This window comes from Cibotium barometz, chromosome 14 (genome assembly GCF_041138505.1).
Source record: "Cibotium barometz isolate CiBa-2024 chromosome 14, ASM4113850v1, whole genome shotgun sequence".
NCBI classification, from domain to species: Eukaryota; Viridiplantae; Streptophyta; class Polypodiopsida; order Cyatheales; family Cibotiaceae; genus Cibotium; species Cibotium barometz.
Genome location: NC_141059.1, coordinates 27,711,636 through 27,724,518, shown reverse-complemented (window position 1 = coordinate 27,724,518; position 12,883 = coordinate 27,711,636). Strand labels below are relative to the sequence as shown.

Genomic DNA, 12,883 nt, shown 5'->3' with positions numbered 1-12,883 from the left:
ACCATCACAATAAAGCAACTGTCACCATCCTAGCCAAGTTGCTTTCCAATTAACTGGCAAATTGGGCTAAAGACTTTACTAGTAAGCTCTAAGGCTCGTGCAAGAACTTGGTAGTTAGGCAAGGTACGTTGTGCCACATACTTACATAGATACTTTTTCATGCCATCAACAAAGAGTTTCCACCCCCTTCCTTTCCCAATTTTTGAAGGAGCGTCTCTTTGACAACCCCAAGCCTCAACTTTCCTCATAGGCAAAAGCTAGAGACATCCTAAAACCCCTCAATTTTCTCATCAAGACTAGCCATGGAGGAAATTTCACCTGCCCACATGCCTCTAGCACAAGATGACTAACCACAAAATCTGCGTTCAGAAGCCCATTCCCAAATCCACTCAGGTGGAAGATCCTATCAACTCTGCAAGTGTTATGTTTGAGCCACATAATTATTCGTACATGTAGAGTAGTGGATGGAGCCTAAGCCAAAGATTCCCATCAAGAAATTCACTAAGTGACCCATGAGTAGGCTCCCCCCACCCTCTCCACAAATCTGTCACCCACTCCCAAATCATCCCAACCTCTACCACATTTGCTTTGGTCGGCCTTCTGCCATTGTGACCATCTCATACCGACCTTTGTGAAACTCTCAAGGATGCCATAGATTAGTCTCTCATGGACTATCTTACCCCATAGGATCTAACCCATAATGACTTTTTAGCTCCCCCAAGCACTTCAAAAATTGACACACTCATGGGTCAAGCTTATCAACCATGTGTCCGAGACATCCAAGTGGCCAAGCTTATTGAGCGACCATATGGCCCCGAGATATCCAAGTGGCCAAGCCTATCGAGCGATAACCATGTGGCCCCAAGACATCCAAGTGGAAATCCTCTAGCAAAAACATGAGCTTAAGTGTCAGGATGAATCTATCCAAGAAGAGCATCATTGCAAGCTTAACCACTCCCAACAATTGCTTTAATCTATCACCCGTCACCCACTCCCATGTCATCCCAACCCTCTACCACCTCCACTTTACTCGGCCTTTCACAATTGAGACCATCACATACCCACCTCTTTGAAACTCTCAAGGACGCCTTGGTCTCTCGTGGACCAATCTTACCCCACAGGATTTTACCCATAATGACTTTTAGCTCCCCTAATCACTTCAAAAAGTGACGCTCACTCGCCATGAGTCAATCCTATCACCCATGTGACGTCCATGTGGCCAAGACATCTAAAGAAAACATCCTTTGGCATCCTCTAGAAATAACATGAGCTCAAATGCGAGGATGAGTCTATCCAAGAAGAGCATCGCAAGTGTAACCACACCCCTAACTGCTTTAAGCCACACATGAGAAGAATGTCAGACTAGAAGTCAACCTCAAGAAAGCAAATGAGAAATCCATAGGCTTTAAAACGAGCTCGTTGTGATTGCTACTAAGGCCACCAAGGAGGAGCTAGCAACAGTCACGTTATTGTTGCATCGAGGCCTCCTAGGAGGAGCTCATTTGCTACCAAGGCTACCTACTAGGAGGAGCTAGCTAACACTTATAAGCAGGACATAGATGCCTAGAGCTATAATACCAAGGACTAGAACCCACCAAGAGTGCAGTAGCCCAGGCACCTGAAGCCCGAAGGGACCAACTCCTAGATGAGATCAAGCAAGCTAATGCCAAAGAATTCCAAGCCCTCCATGTGCGGCTAACCAATTTGCAAAGGAGTGTGATGCTACCTACAATAACCAAAGAGGTAACTAAAGTCCTCACCGATTTCCATGAGGAGTATAACCAAGCCATGACCAAAGGAGGGGTAGCTCAAGAAGAAGCCTACCAAGGACTCCACCACAAAGAATCCCTTATCATCCATCACCAAGGCACACACCAAAATCCATAAGCTAGAAAAGCGTCACATTAGATGATAACCATTGTTGGAAGGGCGTAACTAAAAGAAGCTAGGCATGCTTCTCTCATGGGCCACCAAACTGGACACCTTGCCAACCACCATGGGCCACCAAACTTGACACCTTGGCAACCACCATAGGCCACCAAACTTAACACCTTGGCAACCACCATAGGCCACCAAACTTGACATCTTGCCACAACCAATATGGTCCAGTCCCCTGTGGGGATACCCTTACCTCATCAACCATACCCTAGAGCTTTCCTTGATTTAATTCAATATCTTTTTATTGGACTATATCTTAACCTCAACCTTCCACACTATCTTAGCCTACATATTAACACTGCACATCAACCCACCCTCGCCACCCTATCCTTTTATCAACTAAGATATCTCCTCCTTCTTGGACACCATACTTTTATACACCATTAAATCCCATTGGGTTGTGTCACACGTTGCCACATGGTGACACCCACATGCTCGTAAATTCCATGCTCTTTATTGAGAAAGATCACTTCCTTAAACTCAAGGCACAACCCGGCCTCAACTTCCCCATCAACGGAGATCTAATTCACTCAGCCATGCTAGCCATGACGTGAAGTCACCAACCGCCACTTTGTCACACTCCTAACAATTAATACAACCTATAGGGAATCCTCTGACTATATCACAAATTCTAAAGTCACCTCAAGCAATCCCTCACCACTAGAAATGCCACCATTCACACCAACCAATATAGCCCATAGGGCATCCTCCAGCTATATCACAAAGTCTATATGGACCTCAAGCAAGCCCTCGACACCATTCACACCATCCATGTGGCTTACTTGTAAGACATCTCCATCGACGAGGCATATGAGGCCTATGCCTTTTTCCAAAGACACAAGCCTACAGATAAAGAGGATGACCTTCAAGATTCCTCAAAAGAGGAAAACTGTGGTGAAAGCTAGCCTTTTACTGCTCCACTCTACCCAAGTCTACATCCTACCCACCGCTCCCAACTCTACATCCTACCCACCGCTTCACTCGACCCAACTCTACACCCCACCCCTCCATCCACATCATCCTCCCTGTCGTCGAGACTACCCACTTCATCCATAGTTCATCCCCACACTTTATCCCCCAAGCCTCTAAAGATTCTCCCCCAACTCAAACCACCTCATCACTTGCATCCATGAGCCCCCCCATCATTGAAGCATTCCACGAGGGGCTGGATCTCAATGAGGCATCACCACTAACTACTCAAGAAGAAGCTAATAAAGATGATGAGAAGGACCCATGATGTCCTTGCATTTGTCCAATTGAAGAGTAACTCACATACCTACCCAATGTGCGGGATCTCACATTCTAATGAAACTTCCATACCCACCTTTATACACCCTTTGACATGGCTGAAATCAATATGGCGAACCAATATATGGATCACCTACTTGCCCAATGGAAGATCAACTACCCTCGGCACACCTGAGGAGGTTGGCACTTTATTGTGACCCTAGAGACTACGTCATATAGGAGTTTAGCCTATGGGGTGTACACCATATCTTCTTAGTGACCACCAAATGACCGCACCTAGAGAAGTCTACATTGACCCAAAGTTTATGCCAATCAAAAGAAGGTGGTCCTAGTGCAAGTTCTTGCATATGAAAGGCAAAGGACCCATCTACAACTTCCCATACATCGATAGCCCCACACCACTCACCATGGAGATGTGGCTCCAAATGAAGAACTTGCCTTCCATATGCAAGTTCTTGCATATGGAAGGCAAAGGACCCATCTACAACTTCCCATACATCGATAGCCCCACACCACTCACCATGGAGATGTGGCTCCAAATGAAGAACTTTAATGACCTCTACTACACAAAGGTCCTCAACCACCTCGCTCTATAGTAGCCACACCAGTTCTTCCAACTTATCATCCTCATCCTTAAGGAGGTTCCCAAGAACTAATGGCCAAGGAAAGAGTGGCTAGTTTTCGATCTCAATGAAGGTCCCAAATTCCACTAGCAGATAGATCCTTATTACGACATGGATAAATATGCCAGATATATTAAGTTTCCATAACCCTTTGATATCATGTGCCAATCTAGATGTTGGCTTTCCTGAAAGCCCTTTATCATGTCCTTCTATGAGACCGTTGATATTTTTAGAACCAATTCTGGGCGTGGTGGGATGGTAAGTCGCACCCCCATGCCGAGCGCATCTACTACTTTCCAATTATTTATGGGCCCAAAGTTGATACAAAATCCTTGTGTGGGGGTGTCGCTATAACAACAAGATCCATGGAAAGAGTCAAAGAAAGCATAAAATAAGAGTTAAAGAAAGCAATGTGTTAAAAGTTTTCACCACATGAGAACACCTTTAGCCCAATGCACCACACCTGTAATATATACATGGGCTTTACATTTAGTAGACACATCTACCAAAAATTGGCACCGCCATCTCAAGCACCTGCATTAAGTCTCATCGTTTTTGATCATGTATAATTTTGGATGGGGGGGCACATCTACCAAAAATTGGCACCTTCATTAAGTCTCATCGTTTTTTGATAATTATTCATGTATAATTTTGGATGGGGGGAGCATGGCAGCCTGGCCCATGGTCTAACCCACCGCCTGGATCCTCCTAAAATCAACAGGGACCTTCTATGGCCTCGTCTTGATCCACATTGTCTCTATCCCCATTGCTAGCTAACGCCATTTCCCTCAAGCCACATAGGTCACCCAACTCCATTGTCGCTATGAGAAAAGTCTGTTGCTATGCCTCAAACTTCTATAACGATCTTGACTCCCCAAGAAAAGGGATGTCAAGTAAATTTCAAGGAAAGTAGCTAAAAGAATCAAAGAAGGTAGTCAAGTTAGAGAAATCTTCAAGTTGGAGTATACACACATGGCACAACTTTCACCCACTATCAATGCATGTCACCCTACATAGTTCACTACAGACATCACATTTTTTTCGCACTCACATCTCACAGGACACACAAACACATTCGGCCATTCACACCAGAGAAGCTCAGTCGACGTCATTAGGCTAACAATTACACGCTATTTCGAAGCTCAAGGTTATTGTCTTCTAATGGTCCCTGGCCTTGACTATAAGCTGATTTCAAGGTCCCTTGAGATTGCATCTTTCCTCAACTTGTCATCTTCTGGTTGCCCCTTTTGAGTAAGATCCTCTATCATGGGGTTCATTCTGAAATAATTCAGCCCTTCCTACCATACATGTTGTTTGATGTTCTAGTTTGGCGAGGATAAAATTAACGAATTGGTAGTACCATGTTGTTATAATCCTCACTAGAAGTGGTGTCATACTAGGTGTTGTTTTCATGTATTTTCACGTGAAGGCATTACCAAGAGCTCGTAAAAAAACATAAAACCACCCACTCTGTACACCTGCCAGGGCATTCAGGGCAAAGCTTTTTTTGTATGCCATGCATCCATATGTACACAAGCCCAAAACACCTTTACAAAATTTTGCCTATCAGATGGCACCAAGGGGGGGTGTTGAAAATGTGGTGCCTAGATGCACAAGGAGTATGTGTTAAGGGGGGGTGTGTGAATGTGTGTGAACAGCCTAGAGTAGAGAGGAGTATGTGTCAAGGGGGGGGGTGTGAATGTGTGTGAACAGCCTACAGTAGAGAGGAGATATTTGTGATATTAGGGAGTTGAGGTGGCATCAATCGTGTCCACTTGATTTGTAACCCTTTGGCTATATTAGAGCCACTTTGGAATGAAGAAGATATCTCTTTTTTGGTCCACCAAGTCGTGATCACCTCATTACATACTTGTAGTATCATTAGTGTACTAATCACCTCTCCCTCATGCCCTAAACCATGGCTATTCTCATATTCCATCCACCATAGCCTTCTCTTTGCACATGCATTCATCTCCAAAACCCTAATCTCAAGTTTTATGCCTCTGAGCCAGTTGGTGGGGACCATGTCTTGTTTCTTTGCTAGTGTTGGAGTACAAGGATACAAGGACTATTAAAGGCTATCTAGATATTAGGTATTTCAAAGTCTAGTAGTGTTTCCATTGGTGTGATACCAAAGTAAACCCCCCTCGCTCCAAGTAGGGTAGCATTACAACAACATGTTAAAGTAAACACCTCTCGCTCCAAGTAGGGTAGCATTACAAAAAGAAACCCAAAAGATTAAGATTTTGGAGACATCTTGACGGTGGTGGAAGAGAACCCATTACTACAAAATATTCAGATTTTGGGGGCAACCCGATCAGAGAACCCATGACTAATAACATAATAGGAATTAGAAGAACTTTTGGAAGTTTAGAAAAACTCTCATTCTGGTGCAATGTCAGTGAACTTCTTTCAACACCGTTGCCAAGCGATGGGCCATCTTTTTAGGCTCAGGGGCCAAGAAATTGGGAGCAATAGAGGGAAAACCCTAATTTTTTGTTGATGCATAAGCTCCAATTTGATGCTGGAGGCTTAACGTTGAAAAACCCTTGAATCTCCAAGTTGATGAATTTCTCCATATTGGAGCCCTGAATCTCCAAGTTGATAAATTTCTCCATATTGGAGAAAAGCCCCAAATTTCTCAAGTTGAAAAGTGCTAATTTCACATTCAATCTGTGAAATCTCTAAGTCTCTTGAGGGCTATAAAACCTTATTTATATTAACCAATAGACTTGTAGATGGTGGGAGTCATGAATGTTGGCCCCTTGAAGTAGACTTTGCCAGACAGCTTCTATGATGCATGTTTTTTCTTTTACATGATGTTAGGGACTATTGTTGACCTTGTATGATTGCATTTAGGGTTGAGGACTCCCTTCTAGCAAGTGGCAACCTTGCAAGAGAATGATGAGATGATGCACCTTAGTTCAGAAAAAAAACAGCAAGGTTGAATGGAAGAAAATGCAGGTTTGATGGTGGGGCACTAGAGAAAACACAGAAACCCTAAAAATGTAAAAGTCCTAAAAATGCAAAAGCCCTAAAAATGTAAAAGTCCTAAAAATGCAAAAGCCCTAAAAATACAGGAACCATAAAAAACTCAAAATTTCAAAAAATACAAAAACCCCAAAACATGAATAAAGGTAGATGAGCATGATAATGTGGAGAAAAGGGTTAGCCAAAAATTTGAAGGAGAGACTTGTGATATCTCCTGGCCATAACTTGTGTATGGTCTTTTTTCTCTCCACTCACATGCATATGCACATAAGAATCGCTGCTGCACTAAAAATAATTAACTTCGTCAACGATTAATATTGGTTAGCATGTTGATGTACAAGGATTTTATGAGAGGCTTTTCTATATTTAATAATTAGAGAATTGGCCTTGTTCTTAACAATTACTCTCGAAATTCTAACATGTGCATTTCTAGCAGAGTCCTTGTTTGAGAATGAATTATTGACTTGTTAGTGCTATGCATGCTTTGGTTTGCATCAATCCCATGCCATTTTTAAAAGTCGGCTATCTTTCTTTGTAGTATCATCGAGAATGAATCCAGTTAGTGCTCTACATACTTAGGCCAGCATCAGTGGCACCATCGAGTAAACTATTGTGTCATCTTTGTTTCTTCATACCAACAATGAGAATGAGTTAATAATTGCATCAATACCGTGTAGTTTTGATAAGTTGTGCTTATTTCAACACAATAACATTGACAATGAATGGTTGACAAACCAATTCTCGCATACTTAGGTTTGCATTAACGCCACCATTCAATAAGGTGACCCATTCCTTGGGAAGAGCTAGTGAAACAAAAAGGTATTCTATCAATCCAAAAGTTACGTCTCTCAAACCTTGAACTCGGGAAACGGAGGGAGCCTGGGCGGCCTTTGGGCAGCAGCAGAATGGGCGCCCCCCTGGCAGCCGGCCGGTCAAGTTGGGTGCGGCTATATGAAAGAATGTGAACTGTGATCCTACTCTAGGGATTCAGATGCAGGCACAGTGATTCAGAGAAGGAAAGGAGCCTTCATTTTTCCGCAGCGCTTAGCCTTCTTTGCCCTCGCGTGCAGCTATGGCCGTCGGGTAATATCTTTTCGCAGCCTTATCTAGGTGACTTTTCTCTTCTGCAGAAATGTCTAAGGTCTTAGCGTTTGCTGATATTTCTAGGGTTTCGTCGTTTTTCCTGCAGGAAAAATAAGCGCATTTCCAAGGGAAAGAAGGGAGGCAAGAAGAAAGTGTGAGTCTGTTCTCTGTGTATGCCGCTTGTGTTGCAGTCTGTGTATACGTTTTCTTATGTTTTCGCTTAATCCTGCAGCGTCGATCCCTTTTCGAAGAAAGACTGGTACGATATAAAAGCCCCCTCTACCTTCAGCCAGCGATCCATCGGCAAGACCCTAGTGACCAGAACCCAGGGTACCAAGGTCAGACCTTTTGATCCCCTTCTGCCTTCACATTAACTTCTGTATTAATTTTTGGTTATAATGTTGGAAGGAGTCGGGGGCAGGTCAGCTTCTCCTTGACACCATTGATGTGGGTCATTGCTCGTTGAGATGTTAAAGGAGCTCACGTGAGATACTATATATATGCTTGGTTGACAGTGTTAGTGGGAAATTATGAAAGCTGCTGATAGGAGTGTTGAAGCTCTCTTTGCCTGCAGGGCACCAGCAATGCAGCTCCTTTTGTAGTTAAAGCTCATGCGTATTAAGATTGTGTATTCTTTTGTTTGGGTACCCCACTTTTCTGGGATATCTGGGCTGAGTGCACGGTTAAACCGAGATTAACTTGTTAGGAGGTGCTAGTAGCATGGATCAAGATGCCCGAGATCCACAATATGCTGCAATGGTGCATAATTTGGGGAGGGAACGCTTTGAAAGCTGCAGACAAGTTTGCCATCAGTAATGTAGCTCCTTGTCTATTCGGAGCTCATGCTAACCAAGATTGTTTGCTCTTGTTGGGCACTTGTTCTTCTGGGATCTCTGGGCTGTGGCATGGTTAAACTGAGCTTTACTTGTTAGTAGCTGGTTGTGTTGGAGCAGTGATGACTTCTTTTTCTTGAGTATGTTGGCGGCATTGAAGTGTCACTTTGGCGATATCAGGTATGTTGATACTCGCAGTGGGATGTGATTAAGGCAACAGCATCTTCATTTCTTAGAATTAGAATCGTCTGTAGATTGTAGAGATGGTTGAATTTTTCTGGATCTGCCACCAGAGCTCACACATGGAACAATCAAAATATTCAGTGATCACATTTTTCGACTGATTTTGCATATTGTCTCACTGCCTTCCTGGTATTTCTGTGTTGATATTGTGCCATTCTAGAGATCTGTAGTTGTTGTGGAACTGGGGCTGGTTGAGATGTTTGCTTCTCAACATGCCAGGTGGTCATTTGCCATTGAGTGGGAATAGCTTGGTAAGAAGGCCGCACTGTTTAGGAATGTAAATTGACATTTACATTGGACAAGGGAAATGTAACTTTGCAGTGTTCTGCTTTTGAGGGGGTAAGTGCTGATTTGCCATTGCTATTGGGTTGTGTCTTGAAAGAACTTCTCACTTCTTGTCTATGCATTTTAAATCTTATCATGATTCCTGCCTGTGCAATTCCAGTTGGCTATATGAAGTATTTGGATGTGACCAACCCTGGTCCCTGTGGGATGCCTTGGGGACGTACTGACAACTGTGCAGACAAACATTTAATAGCTGCATCGTTTTTGTTTCTTAAGGTAGTTGAACCCTACTGATAGGCTGCATTCACTGCTTTTAGGAGCTGTAGCTATGACTGATAGATATTATACGCATGTGATTCTCAGATAATCTGAATTGGCTTGAACTGAAGTCTGGTCATTCTTGAACTAGTGCTGATTTTATTTCAGTTATCCGGTTGTGTTCTTGAAATATTGGAGATTTTAACCTCAGGAAGTTTTGAATTGTTGTACAGATTGCTGCAGATGGTCTCAAGGGTAGAGTGTTTGAATGCTCTCTTGCTGATCTCCAGCAGGATGAAGACCAGGCAGCCCGTAAGATTAAGCTTCGAGCGGAAGATGTTCAGGGAAAGAATGTACTTACTAATTTCTGGGTGAGTCTCTTCTGTTCATTATATATATAAGAGAGAGAGAGAGAGAGAGAGAGAGAGAGAGAAGATTTGTGCGCTTGGGATAAGACTGACCTTAAGTTTGCCTGTTTACAGGGGATGGATTTTACCACTGACAAGCTACGGTCCCTTGTCCGGAAGTGGCAATCTCTGATTGAGGCTCATGTGGATGTAAAAACTACTGACAACTATACCTTGAGGATGTTCTGCATTGCCTTCACCAAGAAACGTCCAAATCAGATTAAGAAAACATGCTATGCCCAGACTAGTCAAATACGACAGGCAAGTTCTGAGTCTCTTTCTGAGGTCCTTTCTGTTTTGTTAGGGGGAGGCAGGCCGCAGGAAACCAAATATAAGGATGTTTTACGGTGCATTCATTTTGAAATGTTTAGAGGCAAATGAAAAACTATGTGAGGCAGAATAGCCGCTGCTGTTTCTACTAGTAGAAAATAAAATTGCTGATTGTTTGGAGGGGGGAGTGGGATAGCATAAGTGGTTTTCTTGTGTCTTGGTGTGTATATTGGGGGTTGGAGTCTGGACATTGTGCTTGCCTGTGCAAGCCCACTGTTGAGATGGGTGTCTTGCATGCAGGTGTTTCTATTACTAGGTAAGAATCGCTGATTGTTGCGTAATCCAATTATGTTTGGGGGGAGGGGTTGGGTTTTTTGGAGAGTCTCAGCATGTCTTGTTGGCTGGTGTATTATTTGTGTTATGTTAGTGTGGGTGGGGGTTTGGGGGTCAGACGGCATGGATGCCATTGTTGATGTGATCGTCTTGCTAGTGTATACCTCTATTAGTTCCTATGTGCTGTTTTTGCCCTAACATCCTATTATGTACTGCCTATTGTTCAGTAATCATGTAGGAACTTTGTATTTTACTCTCTCAAACTGTTAATTTTGCAGATCCGAAAGAAGATGACAGAAATTATGGTTCGTGAGGCACAGTCTTGTGATTTGAAGGAACTGGTGGCAAAGTTTATTCCTGAGGTTATCGGGAAGGAGATAGAGAAGGCCACCGCTGGTATCTACCCATTGCAAAACACCTTTATTAGGAAAGTCAAGATTCTAAAGGCCCCTAAGTTTGACTTGGGAAAGCTGATGGAGGTACCAATCTGTATCATTTTAGCTTTGAAAGGATCATGAAGAGAACTTTGTTGCTGCTGGTGGTTGAACAAGGGTTGTTTGCAGGTACATGGAGATTACAGTGAGGATGTGGGTGTGAAGGTTGACAGGCCAGCAGGGGAGGATGCAGAGCCGAAGTCTGAGACAGAATTAGTTGGGGCTTAACTGCCTACCTTCTGGGAATTGGAATTTTGAATTGGATCAATTCTCTCTACTGCCATTAAGGCTTTCCTATGCGGAGTCTAATGTTTTAATAGAGTTGATTTAGGAATTGACGGCAACAAGTTTCCATGTAACCGGACTCTTCTTGATGCCTTTATGCCTCTGGCATCTCTGTCTTGGATTGATCATATGCTCTGGCGTAACCAATCAAGTACTTGTGTGGATTCTTCTAGCCTTCAAAAAGGATGTTGATCATGTGAAATGCAGGCCAATTTCTTTTGAAGTCTTTCCTATTGAGGGGCTTTACAGGTTTGGTACATAAGAAAATTCCCTTCTGCTACTCATGGACATGGACTGAAAAACACCCCCCTCCCCCCCCAAAAGAAGAATTCTGATGGGGCTAATGCTTGCCTATATAGGCTAGTCAAGCATGATCAGGTACGCATGATAAACCTGTACATTGCAGCATTAACATGTATATAGAGGGAAAGTAAGGCGTCCACGCCTTGATGTACAAAGATTTTAGGTGAGGGGGGGAGGGTGCTTGCTTTAGTTGAGACTCGTAAGGTTCTTTTTTTAAAATGATGGGGAAGGTGCATTTTGATGTGAATGCAGAGGGGCATTTCGTAGAGTGGGGCCTACCGAATGTCATACACTGAATTGGTAACGTCAATTTCCAAAAACACCCAAAAGCACTAGTTATTTCTTCCAAGTAAACTCGATAGTTATTTCTCTAATTGTTTATATGAGTGATTTTAGAGCCTGTTTATCTTAAACTTTGATAAAGAGTGAGCTGTTTCTAAGTGTCTGGCCACAGAATCATAATTAGTGCTTGAAATACTATTTATATATGGACGATGAAGAGGTTAAACTCTTCCTGTGTATGTTGCCTTCCTACCAAGTGATGGTAAAAAAACATATTCAGTTCATGAAATACCCACTTTTTTTTCAACACGTTAACACGCAGCCACCTCTTAGTTTTTACAGGGCACAATTTCATGATCACGATTCACCCATGCATGGTCTGTTGATTGCTAAGCATTAGTGATGCCACGCTACTTCATGACTGTTTGGAACTACTCGTTTTACTTGAACATGATTACTTAATGGAATACCATCAACTAATTAATGGAATTTCTTTTTCCACTCATTGTAGGCCCCTATTGCATCTTTAAAGTTATCTAAAACTCAATAAGATTGTTAACTGCTCATCACAACCCAGCTATTGATCAAAGAGAGCTTTTATTATACCTGAAATGTAGCTAGTAATCTTTAGAACCCCAAGCTTGGGATTCAAATTAATCGTACCAAGTTATTAAAGGATAAGCATGGTAGTTATTAAAGGTTAAGCATGTGCGAGTAGTAGTGGGATTTTTCAATGCATTCTTCCCCCCCCCCTTCTCTCTCCCTCTCATAAGAGCTCTCTCTCTCTCTCTCTCTCTCTCTCTCTCTCTCTCACACACACACACACACACATGGGTGTGCGCCCTTGGGATGACATGAACCTACTCGGGTTCAGGTCTTTTCCCTCGTTTGGTCTCTCTAGATCATTAAAGTTGACATTGAAAGTTAGTCAGTCTCTCTCTCTCTCTCTCTCTCTCTCTCTCTCTCTCTCTCTCGCACATACACTAACAAAACTTCTTGTTCTATTCCATCGCTTATCTTCCTTAATGCACTTCGTTACTCTTAATCCTCTTATCCATTAAAGAAGC

The 12,883-nt window shown here is 42.9% G+C and overlaps 1 protein-coding gene across 4 annotated transcripts; it reads left to right on the top strand.

Moving 5' to 3' along the window:
• The first annotated feature begins 7,641 nt into the window (after positions 1 to 7,641).
• Positions 7,642 to 11,451, top strand: LOC147631880 (small ribosomal subunit protein eS1-like). Of its 4 annotated transcripts, none has more exons than XM_086808438.1 (8): positions 7,748 to 7,883; positions 7,990 to 8,037; positions 8,116 to 9,210; positions 9,405 to 9,520; positions 9,736 to 9,873; positions 9,985 to 10,170; positions 10,791 to 10,991; positions 11,076 to 11,451. In XM_086808438.1, the coding sequence occupies exons 4-8, from the start codon at positions 9,413 to 9,415 to the stop codon at positions 11,172 to 11,174; spliced, it is 732 nt and encodes a 243-aa protein (XP_086664564.1). In that variant the 5' UTR covers positions 7,748 to 7,883; positions 7,990 to 8,037; positions 8,116 to 9,210; positions 9,405 to 9,412; the 3' UTR covers positions 11,175 to 11,451. The 4 variants fall into 4 exon arrangements, with proteins under 4 accessions (XP_086664562.1, XP_086664564.1, XP_086664565.1 ...); XM_086808439.1 differs by having other exon boundaries at positions 8,116 to 9,298; XM_086808436.1 differs by lacking the exon at positions 9,405 to 9,520 and having other exon boundaries at positions 7,642 to 7,883; positions 8,116 to 8,221.
• The last annotated feature ends 1,432 nt before the right edge of the window (positions 11,452 to 12,883 follow it).